The sequence below is a fragment of the Rhynchophorus ferrugineus genome, unplaced genomic scaffold, assembly GCF_030347505.1.
Source record: "Rhynchophorus ferrugineus isolate W39M unplaced genomic scaffold, kcgeb_rfMv2 rfM7, whole genome shotgun sequence".
NCBI classification, from domain to species: domain Eukaryota; kingdom Metazoa; phylum Arthropoda; class Insecta; order Coleoptera; family Curculionidae; genus Rhynchophorus; species Rhynchophorus ferrugineus.
In genome coordinates, this window is record NW_027472586.1 from 35,129,193 (window position 1) to 35,148,330 (window position 19,138).

At 35.2% G+C, this 19,138-nt stretch overlaps 1 protein-coding gene across 3 annotated transcripts in view; it reads right to left on the bottom strand.

Moving 5' to 3' along the window:
* Nucleotides 1-19,138, bottom strand: part of LOC143200286 (receptor-type guanylate cyclase Gyc76C) — a 117,454-nt gene that overhangs the window by 18,892 nt on the left and 79,424 nt on the right. For all 3 annotated transcript variants that reach the window (XM_076410710.1, XM_076410709.1, XM_076410711.1), the window contains exons 2-8: nt 12,546-12,624; nt 12,382-12,488; nt 8,851-9,048; nt 8,715-8,780; nt 6,089-6,329; nt 3,846-3,992; nt 153-355 (exon numbers count right to left, since the gene is read on the bottom strand). In XM_076410710.1, coding sequence (XP_076266825.1) covers nt 153-355; nt 3,846-3,992; nt 6,089-6,329; nt 8,715-8,780; nt 8,851-9,048; nt 12,382-12,488; nt 12,546-12,624 — 1,041 coding nt within the window. The remainder of the gene's footprint in view (nt 1-152; nt 356-3,845; nt 3,993-6,088; nt 6,330-8,714; nt 8,781-8,850; nt 9,049-12,381; nt 12,489-12,545; nt 12,625-19,138) is intronic.

The window sequence follows — 19,138 nt, forward strand, 5'->3', positions numbered from 1 at the left end:
AATTCAGTTTATCTGTTTATAAATATTGTTTATAATATATAAATATGTTTATATATATATATATATATATATATATATATATATATATATATATATATATATATATATATATATATATATATGATGGTAGAGCAATAAGAAAGTGGATTTACCTTTTCAAACTGTATGGGAAAGGTGGTGGTCCTGAAGTTAAAGGGGTCGTTGTCATTATATTTCCGTACTTGTTGTGAAAAGCTGGTGTAGTTCTCGGCCGGTGCGGTCGGTACTACCACAAACAACGATTGCACCCTCTTCACTAAACTGTTGTAGTCAGACAATTCTCGACAGTTCTTGTACTTCTCCAATTCGTCAAATTCTGTTGAAGAAACAAAGCAATAAATGAAAAATGGTCTCACAAATAATCCGCGTTGATGGTACAGAATCCGACTGGCATAAAAGAAAAACTAATATCTTACTTGGAAAACTTTTATTTTAACGGAAATACTTGTTGTAACATAGGCAATATGCTTAATCTAATTTTATTTTAAACGAAGCCCTTAATTTTAAACACCTCATTGATCATAACTCACAATCAGACTAATCACATTGTATTTTTCCAACGATCATTGCTGTATTAGTCGAAACGACCAAGATAATATATTATACATGTTTGTTATCTCTTCTGGCTATTTGAGAATGAATTATACAACGCGTGGCAAAAGTCCCGCTACCATAAGATAAATAAGTATGATTTTCATAAAAAGTTTATTTGGCTTTCATTTTTTTTTCATTATGATTGACAAATTATATCGGCTAAATAGTGACCGCGATTCGCTATGTAACTTTCGCCTCTTTTTAAGGCATTTTACATGACATCCCGCAACACCTGAGGCTGAATTTCTTCAATTTCGTGGCGAATTTTGTCTTTAGGATTTTGATTGAATCATTTGGGGCCTATTCATATAAACTTTTGGTTTTAAAAGAACCCATAAAAAAGTTTGGTGCTGTTAAATCCGGAGATCTGGCTGGCCATGCTAAATCGCCACTTCGCGAAATTAGTCTTCGTGGAAAAACGTCTCAATAATTGAATTGTTGAACGAGCTGTGTGTACTATGGCCCCATCTTGCTGAAACCACATGTCCTCTAGTCCGTTCTCTTCCATTTCAGGTACAAGAAAAGTTCGAATCATGTCTTGGTATCGTTCAGCAGTAACAGTAACGGCAACATCTTGGTCATTCTCAAAAAAATAGGGACCAATGGTTTTGTGAGGCACTGGACGGCAACAATGGAACGATTATTTTTAATAAATATTGTCACTATTTGTGCTCGTTCTTGTGGTGTATATTTATCCGTAATAAAATTTGGGCATCTACACAATACAATGGTTAAAGCGAAACTGAGCTAAGCATCACATAACCAAAATGGCGCGCAGTCAAAATGATAGCGGAACTTTTGCCTCACCTGTTATTTTGATTGTTTAACGTTTCACGATCGACAATATCCCCGGTAATGAGAGCATACACAAACATGGTAAAATATAATCGTTGAAGAGGAATAGTGGACGAAATCCAAAGTTAACTGACAGGGATCGATGAACATTACAAATAAATGTATCCAAACACCATATAACTACTGCGGAAAAAGTAACAGTAGGACTCCGCGCTCACTTAATTATTACTGTTTCAAAGACACTGCAACAAGAGCCCCTCGAATCATTCGTGGAAGAATTGGGATTGTGAAACTCTGTGAAAGAAGTTGCACAATTATCATAAATCCTGGACGATTGGAACAACCACGTTGTATTTAAACAACGAAATATAATCTAGAGCATGAAACAAGATATACTACGTGGCATGCTGTTCATGTTATTTTGTCTATCCGCTGTAGGTATTTCCGAATGCGATCTATAAATATATATATAGATATATAAAAAGAGTTTTGAACGACGGAAGAAGAATTGCAATACGCGCATTATGAATATAAATTTGAAAGGAACCAATGAATAATTCAAATCATTCAAGTTTTTGTTTTATTGATAAATTACGTGTATGTTATGTTAATAGGGTACGATGTGCTATTAGAAATGTATCTTAACCATCAAAAAAACGGTTTCGGTTAAGTAAATATGAAATACTCTGTATTTATGAACAATATTTCGAAAATAATTAAATCATATCAATTCATCCTAGATAATGAATTTTATTTAATTAGATTATATTGATATGGACCATATATGGCTTCAACAAGAAGGTCTCGTGCCATATAGTCCATCAAATGCAAATAGTGTTCACTATTTTCTGTATGGTTTAAACGGGAGCTATGGGAAAGATTGTTAGATGATCATTTTTATTATCTGTTTGATATGTATTGAAAATGTGAGGTCTTGTCAGTATCACTTAAAGATGTCAGAAGAATGAAGAAGCATTTTAAGGCTGCCAGAAAAGTTAATTTAGTTTTTGCCATTAAACTTTCATCCATTTGATTTTCGTTCTACGCTCGACTATATACGCTGGGCCATCACTTTGGCGAATTTTGGAAGCTGAACATGTTCCCCAAAAATTATTTAACTTCTTCAGGCATCTATGGTACAGGCGTAGATGGTTCCGTTATCTGTGTGAGTGTAAAATAATTTGTCAAATTCAGTAGAGATCCAAGTCGTCCAAGGAGAAGGTGTCCTTTCAACATTGTAGTGGACAACATTGTAATGATGCAAACAGTTTTCAAACATATGACGTTCGCTGATGATGACGCTATATTCGCTGACAAAGATCATGAGAATTCCAACAATCCTTATGATATAATTTGCATTGAAGAGCCATATTACTTGGAAAATAATTAAGAAAATATTAAAGTATTGACAACTGATAGATTGTTTGCTATTGTAAATATCAACGGAACCCAGTTAGAGCTAGTGCAGGAGTTCATCTACTTAAGATCTTACTTAGAGAAGTAATAAGCCGAATCTACCAAGCTACAGAAGCTTTTGCTTCTTTAAGGCGGTGCATGGGAAGAGAGGAAATATTACAACCAAGACAAAAATCCACATTTTTCGAACGTTTATCTTGATAATCCTTATCGTATCAGCATGTGCCCAAGATACAGATATTGTTATAATCTGACTTCTGTAAACTTGAGGTCTTTCAAATGAGATGCTTGGATTTATTCGCCCAAAAGAGGTTGTTACTGATGAAAACATTAAAAAATGATTTTGAATGACTGTAAATTGAAATTGAATGAAATAGCAGTCACTGTAAAGATATCAACTGAACGTGTACATCATATCATTCACGAATATTTGGGTATGAGAAAGCCCTGTGCAAAGTGGGTCCGCACGAGCTCATTTTTTATTAAAAACAACGACGAGTTGATGACTCGGAGCAGTTCTTGCGACGATATGTGATAATGGATCAAACATGGCTCCACAATTTCACTCCGAAGTCCAATCGACAGTCATTGTCATCGAGTGGACTGCACACGATGAACCCGCTCCAAAGCATGGGAAAACGCAACTTCTTCCTTGAAAAAAGAAGAACCATCAACAGCGACTATTACATAACGTTATTAGACTGTTTGAGGGACGAAATCGCCGAAAAACGGTCGCATTTGAAGAAAAAGGAAGTTTTGCTTCACCAAGAAAATGCACCACATGAAAAATCCATGAAGTGGGCTTCGAATTGCTTCCTTATCCACCGTATTCTCCATATCTGGCCCCCAGCGCCTATTTCCTGTTCTCAGATCTCAAAAGAATGCCCGCTGGGAAGAAATTTTCGTCGAATGAAGAGCTTATCACCGAAACTAAGGCCTATTGTGCACTGAACATTTTTGTTCTTGTCTTGTGCTGTCTACGCAACGAGTAATCTACTTACTATAAATATATTTGTGTACTTCCTGCTGCCGATAGGTGTTCATATCGACGTAGATCACTATGTATTCGCCGTTTTTGAATAGCTGCGCCCTCTGCATCGTGTCCATGAAGTCCACCAGCGATATCGAAGTTCCAAGGAAGACGTAAACTAAACCAAAAAAGAGTTAATATTCTGTAAGATTGTTCGCCAAAATTCTGGTTTACTTGGGGTAATTGAAATAATTCATAATAAATATTGATACCCATTTTATTATAATTATTATTACGCGTGCTACTTAATATTAAATTATTATTAATAACCAATTCTTAATAATAGTTTTGGTGAATACTATCAAAATAGAGTTGCAGTTCGAAACCTATACATCGCTACTGGTTGTTTTGAATAAAGCTTTTAACACCTTATAAATATCTAGTTATTGACATATCGTTTTCTGTCCTATGTTTTGGTCTGAAACGTGTTTTCGTATTTTTGTTTATAATTTTGAGGTATCTTGAAGTCTTTATTAATTTTACTTGTTTGCGATTAATTTTGTAGCTTTTACTAAGAAATTATTTCTTGTTAGAAGCTAAGTGTTTGTGTTGACTGAGTGTTTTTGTAGGAAGTAGGTTTATTAGGTTGTTTTATCACGCCATTTTGCATCATTTACAGTCAAAACAGTAAATATGTTTAAATGTAAAAAATAAACAGACACTAGGGTCCATAGTTTTACAAAGGATCCTACTCTAAGCCAGAAATAGTTTTAAAAGCCAAAAATGACAAATTGAAGAGCATCTCTTGTGAGTTCTTATACAAGAAGAAAAGGGGTTGGTCACTGTATTTCAGACTGAAGAATTTTAGACCCAAATATGGAAGAGCATTGTTTAATAAAAATGCAATTCCTAACTATAATTTAAATAGTAAAATTTTCATTATATAAACCATAGTACAATGAATTGAAATATCTGTCTGTGTATGTGTTTATTTACGGATCTTTCACTAATTGGAAATTAAAACCACGTCGGAATCACCAGAAGTTTTAAAGCGTTAAAAAAATGTAAATTGTGATATTTGAAAGCTTCAGAAAGTCAAAAAGCTATATCCATTTTTGACAAACTTTTAGGATTTTGTCGTATTTCGTTTTTAAAAATTTTGGTGTTAATTTGTTGCCAGATATAAGCACGGTTTTCTCAAATGAAATTTGAAGACCTACTTTTTCTGCTGTTTGTTTTAGAATCTCTGTTTGTTTTTGAGCAGTCGGACTGTCCTCAGAATCGCCTAGTCGTCTGCAAAAGGCAAACAGTCTTTCGTAATTTTGGTACTTCCTAATTTGATTCATTGGTCAATTTTAATATCCGACTTTATTTTATTAAGCGCAACTCTTGGATTACTTTGTCTAAGACGCAATTAAGAAATAATTGGTTGAGTCCATCAGCTTGCTTCACTCCTCTTTTAATTTCGAAGGGTTCCGATATTACTCCCTTAAACTTCACCTTGTATTTTGTACCAGTCAGCGTTTGTCTAATAATTGCCTTTGTTTTCAAAACCAGACCTTGTTCTTCCATAATTTGAAAAAGAGGTTCACAGTCCACAGTGTCATGGGCCTTTTTGAAGTCTACACTACTTTCCACTATGTACAGACCATTTTCATATTACAAAGTTTTTATTGTCTGAGAATTAATTTTACACACATTTTTTTCTGGACAAGATCTGCTGGTTTGAAACCTGTTTGATATTCACCAATATTCACCAAGTTGTTGTGTTCGGCCCAGGAGACGTTGTAAATTTTGTAGGTGACCGACAAAAGGGAGATTCCTTTTCTAATGGAAAGCAGTTTTCCAGTCATCAGGAACCTTTTCAGTTTGCCAAATGTTTTCCGTCATCAAAGGTGATTTCCCTTATAGTCCCTGAACTGATCAAGAGTTCTGCAACAATTCTGTTTTCACCCGGTGTCTTGTTGCTTTTTAATCTTTTAATGTGTATGTGGATTAGTTTTTGACGGATTTTGGGGTAGAAATTTTTCTTTGGGGATCTGGACGATTGTATATATAATGTATACATATATATATATATATATATATATATATATATATATATATATATATATATATATATATATATATATAATATATTATATTGATTTTTGATATTATATAGATATATCAAAGAACCAATCAAATTATTTGAATGGGCGATTATAACCCCATCTGGATATTGGAGGTGGCGAAACTTGTATTAAGATTTCCCTCTATTACTCTATGACTTACTTCGCGTCTTGTTCTTCGTATCTTGGATGAACTCGTACCAGAACCCCGTCTGGCAACATTTCAGGTTATTCTCGCAGCACTTGTGTCGATCCTGGGCGTTCTTCTTGTGTTGCACCGACATGTTCTTGCCCTTGGTCTCATCCTCGAGCGAATGAGCCACTGTGTCCCATCCCTCCTCGTAGATGATCGAGAACTTGTTCCAGTTGTAGTAGTTCAATAGCGAGATGATGGATTTCGTCACCTAAAAATCGTGTGAGATACTAAAACACAAACTGAAATTGAAACACGCGCGAGAGGCCGGTTCGAATGACAAGAAGCTAGTCGTACCAGTTAATCCGATCCTGCCCATTCAGAGGGTATGGTGCCATTCATACATATATAAAGTCTATCCAAAGAAGCAATGAACATACGTCATCAATAGGTTTAATGTATTTCCTGTAGCAATTTGTAAATTCGTTTTAGAATCAGACAATATTTTGCTTCTCATTCAGTTCAAGCTTTTGACCGGGTATACTTGAGACTGATATATAAAATGAACAAATTGCTACCGCGGAATTACTGTCTACTCAATGGGTTCTCATGAAGGGTCATTCTCAACACTTAAACCTATTTAGGCTGGAGTTCCACAGGTTAGTATCTTGGCCTATATATTCCTATATCTGCTTTATGTTGGGATATCAGGATAACAAAAGAAACAGCACTTAGAACATTTGCCGACGACAGTTATCAGGGCAAAATATGTATCTGTGTCTAATGCTGTAGAAAAAGTACAAGATATATAGATGGACTAGAGTTCGGAAAATACAGCTTAATAGCTCCAAATCTGCCCATGTTAATGTTGCGTTGCGACGAAATGACAAAAACCTAATTATATCACTCGATGGATGCCCGATACCTCAAGCAGAATCAGCCAAATACCTCTGAATATATTTCGATCATAGGTTAAACTGGAAATATCATGTTAGACAAAAAGCAGAGCAGATGAGACTCAAAGTAAAGCAACTGCATTGGTTTGTCGGAAGATACTCTAAACTTGATCTAAAATCAAAGAAATCATTTTGTGGACATCATAATCATTCGCCAAGTTGGACCTATGGTGTGCAAATTCAGGGTTGCACTAAAACATAAAACCAACTAGTAATCCAACATAGCCAAAACAAAGTTCTACGATTAATTACCAATGCTTATCGCTACCTAACTAACGAAGAACTGCACGATGACCTCGAAATCAAATGGATATACGAAATGATCCAACATATCGCATGAAAACATGAAATAAGGTTGCTAAATCACAGCGATGTGGAAGCAACGCAGCTATTGGACAACACGCAGGAAATCGGAAGATTGAAGCGAACCAAACCACACGAGCTTGTTTAGTGTATAAGTGCATGGTTAACTTTAGCTTAAACAGATTAATTTTATTTTAATTTGGGAAATATATACTGACACTCACCTTGTCTGTGTATTAATGCAAGTACAACAGAACACTAGTAATAAATTAATTTGTAAATTAAGATTATACCAAGCATATCTAATGTAAGACGTAATTAATAAAAAAAATGTTCCTGTTAAAAAGAGATACAAGGCTGTCTGATACATTCTAACACGTAAAGGAATGAACCTGTAAAAGTGGTTCGGTTGTCAAATAATAAGGTGATAAATCACAAAACACTTTCAACTGAAACCTGGAGGTGGTGGAAAAAGCAGTGTCGTCAGCGTAAAACGCGACGTCGATGTGTTCATTTCTCGGCAGATCTGAAATAAAGAGGTTAAATAAGGCTGTCAGCGAGGAACCTTGAGGTACGCTAGCTTTGATTGATTTTCGACTGGCGAGGGTTTTTCTAATTTTGACTTGAAAAGATCCGTTCGATAGATAGGACTTGATGAGAGCGGTTAGGTTTTTTGGGAGACCTAACAGTACGCATTTTGCGATCAAACCGTTGTGCCAGTCCTTGTTGAAAGCTTTGGTTTAGGTCCACGAGGACTGTTCCAAGCTTTTTACGTCGGTCAAGAGCGTGATGAATGTGTGTCGCCAGACGAGTAACGAGAATGATGTTTTCTTCTGTGAATGAGTTGAGAGCAAGCTTCGAAATGACATTGAGAAAAAGGTGGAGATGATTGTGCTCTTTTCTTGGGAATAACCGCGGCCTCATGATGGAGTTAATTATGTTTGCCAGTTCCGCAAGCTGCTTATGTGGGAGCTTTTTTAATTGGGTAATCGATATTCCGTCGAAACCCGGAGATTTTTTGCCGATCTTAGTCTGTAGAGACTTTCGAGACACGAGATGGTTGAGAATAACGATTGGGGTGACTGGTCTTTTGATGAAGTTAGATTCGTTGATGACAGTGCCGTTGTCTTTAGCTTTAGTGTTCTTTGTGGGTGGGAGGCATTTCATCTGAGCCTCGTAGGTCTCTGCGAGGAGTTTTTCATGGTTAGTCATAGATAATACAAAATGGAGAGGATAGGAAATAATAACCATATAGAAAACTATTTTATTAGTAGTGATACGAGGTACTCGAAACAGATTACACATGATTGTTACATCATTCGTTCGGCACGTAGATGATTAGTATGCACGACTAGCTTCTTGGAGCTCGAATGAGCAGTGGTTTGAAGCGAACTTACTTGGGTATCTGGCGGTTCAGTCCGTGCGAAGGTGGGTACGCTGGACGCTTTGTAATCCGAACATTTCTGCAAAACAACAGGTCCAGGACATAATCGATAATGATCTCCGATTAAATTAGATCTCGAGGTTACTTACGTAGCTAATCATGGGTATGTTCCTGGCCTGAGAGACGATAGCTTCCACGTAACACGAGCCTTCGGGGCCGAAGAATGCCGCGACACCCTCGCAGATCATGTCGGTCATAGCCTTGGTGGCCACCACGGTGTCTCCTCTTGTGTCATTCCATTTTAGCACAAATTCCACGTCAGGCAATATATTGTCATCTTTGTTGATCTGAAATAAGTTGCATATTATTTTACATTATCGGTATAGTATAAGCTGTAAGTTGTTTTATGATCCATTGTTCAGTTACATCAGTTCAGTTCGCATCTAGCAGATTGCAATCTATATATTAATCGGTTTAACGAAAATTTTGCCTCCCTTTTTAAAGAAAACGGGGGCACCTGGAGGTGTGAAATTTGGCACAGTTAAAGCTTATATCGAAGATTTTTAGGTCCAATATTCTTGTGTAACAGGTCAATTGAAAAGTCCCGACCTGGCACATAGATGGAGCTACTAGACTTAAATCCATATGTTTTATAGTTAGCCTTAACCCTAAAAGATGCGTGTATAAATTTGACAGCTGTCGGATCATTAGTTTATGAATTACACCATTTTGAGTGAAGCAACTTTTGTTATTGTGAAAAAAATGGATAAAAACGAATTTCGCGTGTTGATAAAATATTGCTTTTTGAAGGGAAAAAATACAGTTGAAGCAAAAACTTAGCTTGATGCCGAGTTTCCGGACACTGCCCCAGGAAAATCAACCATCAAGGATTGGTATGCTAAGTTCAGACGTGGTGAAATGAGCACCGAAAACTATGAACGCTGTGGATGCTCAAGAGGTTGTTACCGACGAAAACATTAAAAAATCTAAAAAATGATTTTGAATGATCGTATATTGAAACTGAATGAAATAACAGACACTCTAAAGATATTAATTGAACGTGTACATCATATCATTCACGAATATTTGGGTATGAGAAAGATCTGAGTAAAGTGGTTGCCGCGCGAGCTCATTTTTGATCAAGAACAACGACGAGTTGATGAATCGGAGCAGTGTTTGAAGATGGTCAAGCGTAATAAACCTGAATTTTTGGTCGATATGTGATAATGGATGAAACATGGCTCCATCATTTCACTCCGAAGTTTAATCGAAAGTCATCCGAGTGGACTGCACATGATGAACCCATTCCAAACCGTGGGAAAACGCAATAGTCGGCTGGCAAGGTTATGACGTCTGTATTTTGCGATGCGCATGGAATAATTTTGATTTAGTACCTTGAAAAAGGAAGGACCATCAACAGTGACTATTACATCACGTTATTGGACCGTTTAAAGGACGAAATCACCGGAAAAGAACCAAGCCTCCGATAAGGTTTGGCATGAAGGCCTTGTTCATAAAATACAGAAAATGTTACCAAAACAACACACCGAACTATTAAAATCGTACATTACAAGCAGAATGATTAGAGTCAAACAAGAAGAAGCTTACTCTACAATAAAAGAAGGTAAAGCAGATGTACCACAATGAAGTGTAGTAGGACCAATGCTTTCTCTACTCTATACTTGTGATATACCACAAATGGAGTATATTACGATGGTTACATTTACTGATGATACTGCGATTATAGCTGTCGGAGAAAATGGTGAAGAAGCCTGACGAAAATTTCAACAGGCAAGTGTTAATATAAATAATTGGACCGAAGCTTGGAAAATAAAAATTAATGAAAGTAAGTTTGTACATGTGCAGTTCACCTATAAACAGACCGTACAAGCACCAGTAACATTAAATAATACTATCATATAGCAACAACGCTAAATATCTCGGAATAAATCCTGATGCAAAACTTCGCTGGAAGGAACATATAAAGAAGAAAGGAACAGAAGTGGAATTGAAATATAGGAAAATGTACTGACTAATTGGAAAAAAATAACAATTATCAGTACATAATAAATTGCTATTTTATAAGCAAATACTGAAACCTATATGGACATACGGAGTTCAATTATGGGGCAAAGTATTGCAGTTTTTGGATACCACCAGAACAGGACACAGACTCAAAAGAATCAAACCATCTGATCTTATGTTGTATTGTGTAGTGAAGTGCATATAATGAAAAATATAGCAGTGACTTGTATAAACATTATACGAAATATGTTAGTTTTATAGAATTTTAATTCCTCACTTGTTGGTGACTTAGTACCCACATGTGACATAACACAAAGAAAGCAATAGATAAATAAATGCCATAGAAGACAAATTAAACATCTGCAAGGGCGAGATCGAAAAGTGAAATAAATAAGCAAAGAACAATACAATTTTATAGGTAAAGAAATTATTTTTTTAACCAACCAATCAATCAACTTTTAATGCTTCTGCAATAAATATTTTAGGTGAGAAACATGGATAAAAGGTAAGAACTTTATAAATACATAAATGAAGTAATGAAAATATGCTAGTGCGAGTTAAAATGACACTAACTACATAATTTACATAGATGGAATACATAGGACAAATAAAAGAAATGACGAATTATTAACAATAAATTTGTAAACATTTTGGGACACATTATTTTGATAATTTACTTTATATACTTAAGTTTTGGAAAATCAATAGTTCATACATTCCTGTAATATACAATTCCAAATTATAAAAGATAAATTACCCAATTTTATTCGTTATGGTTTTAAAATACATGCTAAAGTCATATATCTATTTCAAAATTGTTTTATTCAGATATTCTCTGTTTATGCGTTATATAGACACGTATTACTTCATTTATTATTCTATACTTATATTTATAACATAAAAGTAAATAAAATGCATGTACTATTTGATGCTTTGAAGTTGTTACAGTTCTGAAAATAATCTTACTCATGATACTTTGTTTTAATGTTCAGTGGCGTAGTAATTTGAACATAATAAGATATAATAAGAGAGAGTATAATAAGATAATAAGAGCTCGCGAGGAGATAATTTAAACCCAAATGCTGTTGTCTAGATTGGTAAGTGTACCAGAAAGTTATTTCCGTTTTTTTTAACAGCTGACATCAAGCTTCAAACCTATACATGTTAGTATACGTACTTCTATGAATGTCAAGTTTCATGCCTGAAAATGTGCTTTTGCGACACGCATTACTTCTTTAATTTAATCAGAAGACAAAATGACTTGGATCTAGGCTTCCACTACAAAAAAGACTCGCTTAAAACTCGACATCATAGCTGGCGTAGGAAATAGTTAAATGTAAAAATAATAAAACACATTTCTAACCTACAAACTATTACGACTCTATAATTATTTGTAGTTTAATAATAACTCCTTCGTTAGTGTATGCATATGATGTCCTATGATATTAAAATAAATTATATTTGATAATACTGAGATGCTTTGACGTCATCAATTCGGATGATGTGAGTTCACTGTTTTACCGAACGCACTATATATTTAGATTGCCAATTAGACTTAAACGAAATAATTCATAATGAACAACATAACGATTTTTTCGTTTTGCCACTTTTCGATCGCGGTAGTAAAGCATAAAGGTGGACAAGATATAACTTACCTCTTCCACAGCCATCGAGATAGCACCCGAAATAGCCAAGCCCTGCCTTTCTTTCAGTTCGCCCTTGACTGCCGTCAGATATCCCAATACTAGAGTCGTCTTATTTCCTGTAAGGTGGTTGCGATTGGTTACCGGTCAAAAACAACCGAACACAGTATACTCACCATTGCTCGACTCCTTTGCCGATACAGTTTGCGCAGGCAAACAGGAAATGTACAGGAGCAGCGCGATCAATATTGACACCTGAAAATTAAAAAAAAATCATATTTCAGTTGCACAAGTATACAGGATTTTGGATTTGAGTGACCAAAAGCTACAAAGTAAATAAGACGTAGGATCCAAATCAGCAGCCAGTTTCTTTTTTCAGTACAGACAACAAATGATCAATGAGACAAATGAAAATCCCAACCGTATTCGGCAAACTTCGGTAGTTTACGCCTGATTATGCGACGTTGCCATTTACAAGCAATAGAGAGGTTGAATCCAAAGCACTTCAACAGCAGTTTTGGATTTGACACTAGCACTGATAGGAGCTCTGTTTTGTATGGGTAAAAACTGAATATAGTTTATTTGTTCTTGTACTGTCATATTTTAATTATAAATGGCAGGCAGTAATGGATAAATCATCGATTTGTGAATATTGTCAAAAAAGGTATTAACAGGTGAATGGAAAAGTCTCCGGCCTGACACATAGCCCTAACCCTCAAAAGATGCGTGTATAAATTGAACAGCTGTCGAATCATTATGGATTGGTATGTAAGTTTAGACGTGGTAAAATGAGTACCGAAGACGGTGGACGCCCAAAAGAGGTTGTTATCGACGAAAACATTTAAAAAATCCACAAAATTATTTTGAATGACCCTAAATTGAAACTGAATGAAATAGCAGACACTCTAAAGATATCAACTGCACGTGTACATCATATCGTTCACGAAATATTCGGTATTGAGAAAGCTCTGTGCAAAGTGGGTACCGCGCGAGCTCAAAGAGCTGCTTATTTTGACCAAAAACAACGACGAGTTGTTGATTCGGAGTAGTGTTTGAAGATGATCAAGCGTAATGAACCCGAGTTTTTGCGTCGATATGTGACAATGGATGAAACATGGCTCCATTATTTCACTCCGAAATCCAATCGACAGTCATCTGAGTGGACTGCACACGATGAACCGGTTCCAAAGCGTGGGAAAAGGCAAGAGTCGGCTGGCAAGATTATGGCGTCTGTATTTGGGGATGCGCATGGAATAATTTTCATTGGCAGGCAGTAATGTACCTTGAAAAAGGAAGGACCATCAACAGCGACTATTACGTAGTGTTATTGGATCGTTTGTAGGGCGCAATCGCCGAAAAACGGCCGCATTTGAAGAAAAAGAAAGAGCTGCTTCACCAAGTCAATGCACCGTGTGAAAAATCCATGAATTGGGCTTCGAATTGTTTCCTCATCTACCGTAATCTCCAGATCTGGGCTATTTCCTATTCTCAGATCACGAAAGAATGTTCGCTGGGAAGACATTTTCGTCGAATGAAGAGGGGATCGCCGAAACTGAGGCCTAATTTGAAGCATTTGAAGGACAAATCGTACTACAAAAATGGTATCGAAAAGTTGGAGGGTCGCTGTAATCGTGGTGATACACTGCTTCAAGTGAATTATGTTGAATAAAAAAAATTAATTTTACCAAAAAACTTTTTTTTCTATGGTAGGCCGGGGACTTTTCAATTGACCTGTTATATAAGCTTAAAATAATAAACACTAAACCTAGTTAAATTTTAACTTGAGTTTAAGGTGGAGCTTTAGGTTAATTTGTGAATTCCAGAAGGTATATTCCTCAAGTATGCGAATAAACTATAACTTTTCTCCTTTTTCTTTTCAAAATTATTTTAAAATGAAATATGTTTATAAATGGTTATTCATATTACACTTATTATATTATAGGGGGCGAAATATATACTAAAACATTTTAACTTGGGTCTCAACAGAAATATTAGGTTTTATGATTTTAGATTAACTTGTGAATTCAAGATAATTTATTCTACTAATTATTCTAATAATTCTAATTATATTACATTCATCATTACATTCACGTGACAATTGAAGGTGGAAGGTAGTTTTATAATAAATCTACTGGATTCGACTATTGTTTGTCCGACCGTCCAGGTTTGAAGCTCATTTGATTCTTATTGAATTGGGACTCTTCTTTCTTCCTCTGGCCATGTTCGTGCCAAGACTGTTCTGATTTTGCGACCGCTCCATAGGTTATTAGGTTGGTGAGGGGCTTCTCTGTAATTCTTGAAATATCCAAAGGAGTTTTCATTACTTCTACTTGCATCATTCCAACTACTTGCGGTTATAAGAGACGTATGCTCACATATAGGCATAACATTCAACAACTGGCAAAGTTGCAGAAATCCATGCGCATGCGGGGATTCTTCAGAACTAGACTCTTGTGGTGTTCTAAGTCGTTACGTATTAATTATTCCTATTAAATACGTTTTTAAAGTGAATATACGCTCAGAACACATACGAGCATCTAACATTATTATAAGCCGACATGTTTGTGATCCTCCGGTACCGTCATCTTGTCCAGCGTCGGAGGCCTGATCGACAATGACATTGGCGCCCGGCACGGTAATAAGTTAAGTACATCTAGCCGATCGCGCGGAATGTTGACCGACAAAATTATCGAGCATCATCAAGAAGGCTCACGTGCTCCGAACTCAAATATTTAATATCGGTATCTGTGTCGGGAAAAGACAACGAATTCGAAAAGATGCCTGGCAGGATCTTCGTTCTGAAATGTTTGAGGCGTTACCCTCTCGTTGTAGTCCTGACGAAGAGCGAAGACGTTGGCTTTATCACCGACACACATTAATATGTCCATAAAATCACTACATAGTATAAAACAAAGTCGCCTTTTCTGTCCCTATATCCCTATGTGCGCTTAAATATTTAACACTACGCAACGGATTTTGATGCGGTTTTTTTCAATAGATAGAGTGATTCAAGAGGAAGGTTTATATGTATAATACACGCATAATATACTAAGGCAACATTGCTAATTTTAGAGGTTTCTAACGCGATGTCGTAAATTAACCTATTTTTTTAGGCTTATTTAGCAATTAGCAAAAACGCTGCCTAACCCTACGAGTTAGATCAAATTAATGTACTACAGTATTGTACACCATAAAAAGGTCTACAAAAAAGTCCGCGATGGTATATGTTTATCTTTTAGGGATAACCCACATTAACCATTTTTATTGTTTACTTTTTACGTGAGAAAATGGCTTATTTACGAAGCTATTTTAAGTAATACGGCATTAATCCTTATCGAATTAAGTACCTTAAATACAGTGTGCAATTAATATAGATCAATATGGTTCCTTACAGCATGTAAATTAAACAAATATTTTCGGAGATATTACAAATTTAAAATTTGCCTTTAAAAATGTGTAATGTAATAAAAATTGTATGAATTTAGATATTCCAAAGATAGCAGGAAATCTTCATAGTAAGTATAGGGGAAGAGGAATTGTTTTACTCCAAATTTAATGCGTGCAGGCCAAGGGCAGTAATGAATGAACCAAAAATACTGGATCGATTTTAATCATGTTTTCATTGAGTGACATAGGCATATATATTTTATGCCCGTGCAAAGTCGGAGCGGGCCGCTATGTTTTTATATACAACGTTCATATTTTTTCTGTAGTGTATTTAATTTAGTATCAGCATTGCACCCGTGCGAAGCCGGGGCGGGTCGCTAGTATGATATATAGCAGTAAAAGTTAAAGTACGTATCCGAGTCTGCGCTTTTCAGATTGGCCGCTACACAGTTATTATAAACTAGATGTGTTGACCCCCGAAAAAAATATCGATATATCGTTGTCGATATTTTAACCATTAAAACCATTAAAATTAAGTACCGATATTAAAGGTTTATTAAACATTATATTTAATTTATTCTGATAAAATATCGATATATCGACTAAAAAAATATCAACATATCGGGCTAAAAAATGTTGATAAAAATAGTGAAATGTTAGCATAAAAATATATATTATTTCTAAACCTCTTAAAAAGTAGTATTTTTAATAAACCTCTAAAATTAAGTACTAATTTGAAAGCTTTATTAAAAATTATATTTAATTTATTCTGAAAAAATATAGAAAAATATCGGCCAAAAAGTGTTTCTGAAAATATCGATAAATCGATATTTTTTCTGCATCCCTAGTATAAACCAAGTAAGTATAAACACGGTAACAACAGTAAAAATTGATTTTTAAACCCACCATATATCCAGACACAACAAATCCCGGTTTTATCTTTTCTAGCGTTGGGAACTACCGACTGAAAACGACTAACGACTGTCTAGTAAGTGACTACTTTGTACTATTGACTGTTTCATAGGGGTGTCGGCTGCCTACAAAAATATTGATATTGTTATGGTAAAATGTATTGATGTTTTAATACATCTTTATAATTAAGTGCCGGCTTGATTGACGCAGCAGTAAAGGCGACAGGACGGTCCACCTAGTGTTGCGATAGTCGCGGATTCGAATCCTGCTGGGGCATGGTCGTAACTGTATGTTTGTGATTGATTAATACTTATGATTGTCCTAGGCAAGAGTGTAAAATCCGACAAGGAAAAGATCCCAGTCACGCCAGTAACCAAGCTGGGTAAGACCGGATATCTTCTGGGATGATTTCTAAAGTTGATCACTCGCCAGTCGGTAGGCTTAATGCTGAGGACCGTGGTTCGGAGCCCACGTTAAACTTTAGGCCCAGTCCAGATAAACCCACAGTTGGTAAAAGAAGACTTTAAAATATATGCAAAAAATATTATATTTATAATTAAGTTACAATAAAACTTTAAAATTAAGTGTAATTTTAAAAGGTTTATCAAAAATAATTAAATGGTTTTTTATAATGTTTAAGAAGTATATTTAATTTATCTGAAAAAACATCGAACAATATTGGCAAACAAAAACATCAATATATTAAATATAAAAATATCGGATAAAAATATGTATATTTTCTTCAAAAAATATCGATATATCGGTAGTTTACAATTTTAGGACTACTAGTTTCATTCTAATTTTTAACCGACTTCAAAAAAGAAGGAGATTCTATGTTTGGCTGTATATATTTTTTAATGTATGTTCGCCGATTTTAAAATTCTTCTATTATTCGAAAGAGTGTACTTCTGAGGTGGTCCCATTGGAAGCAAATCAGGATCTGTCGGGGGGAATTCCCCCTTCCCCCGAGGGAAAAACCTCAAATTTCAAAGACACGTACAATGTTTTCACATATTTTTTTATATCTAAAATAATCAGATATTTAGGTATAATGTTATTGCTGAACTGATGTGACAAAACATTGGAAGTAATTTAGTGTAAAAGTCAGTCGGTTTGCTATTTAAGCACTAACCATATCATACGAGACATCGTAGAAATATTGTTTGGAATGAACTGTTTCTATGGTGTAATGGTTAGAACGTTGAGTTCACACGCGGTGGTCGCGGGTTCAATTCCCAACAGGGCCGCAATTAGACTGAACTGATCCTTAAACGTTCCTTATTTTCAATTATTGTTTCTTTATCCTATTTTCCTACTTTTAAAAAATTATCAAACTTAGATGTTTAGCACAAAAAAAAACGTTTTAAGATAAAATATGTATATAATAATCGTAATTACTAAATAAAAATAAACAAAAATATATTTAACCTATCTAATACACGTATTTTCTATTCTACTATATACACACAATTTACAATATTATTTTAGCTAAGATTTTTTATAGCTAAGAGATTTTAGTTAAGATATTAAAAGTCTTCTAAAAGTCTACATTTCAAATTCCATCATCTATTCCTGATAAGGGTGCTCTTCCCTCTCATTTTAAGATACAGACCAGTATGCAGGAGAGCTCAAACCATCCTGGATCGTGTAAACAAAAGAGAGGCAAACATTCGAGGCATCCTTTCTGTGGCATCGTGATAATTTTGTTTTCGGTAAGGTGTTTATACATATTTTCTGTAGTACACGCTGTTATTATCTTGTAAAGCCTAGGTAGACATTGAATGGTCGTTAGTTTGAGGGGTTCTGAGTATTTCCGTTGCCTTTTGGTTCAAGATATGTGACGCCCTGCATCAGGAATGTGGGCGTTCTTTTCGGGCTGTTTACAACATTGTTAATAAGTTCTGTTACCTTCTGGTGTAACCAGTGACATTTTTTTAGTCAAAAATGCTGTACACCATTCGCTTCGAGGGCATTCCAGTTATGAAAGGCTTGGACCCCCCCCCAACTCATTATTTGTTACAGAAATCCAATTAAACTAGATAATTAAATAATCTTAATATTGCCCTTTAACAATTTGGCCACCCACTGTATATATAAATTTCCCTTGGTGTATAAATTTCTATAAAACATCTTTTCCACGTTTTGGAAGCAGATGTTATCACCCTTCCTGTTGTTGGAAATGTTATATCTCCTTATATACTTATTAATATTATTATTTGTCTACGTGATCAATCCCGACATTACTAAAGACTTTTTCTTTCCTATTGGTTACCTATTGTTATTTGCGTACATGGTCAGTCCGGTGCAAATAAAATCAGAAGATAATATAGACCAAAGCCGAGTGTTCGTATTGGTTCTAATTATTTCATTAAATAGTTATCGCGTGTTTTTTTCTCAACAGAAAAAATCAGTTCATATCTGGGATGTTGAAACAAATGATTACGAACGATAGCAAGTGCATCACGTACGA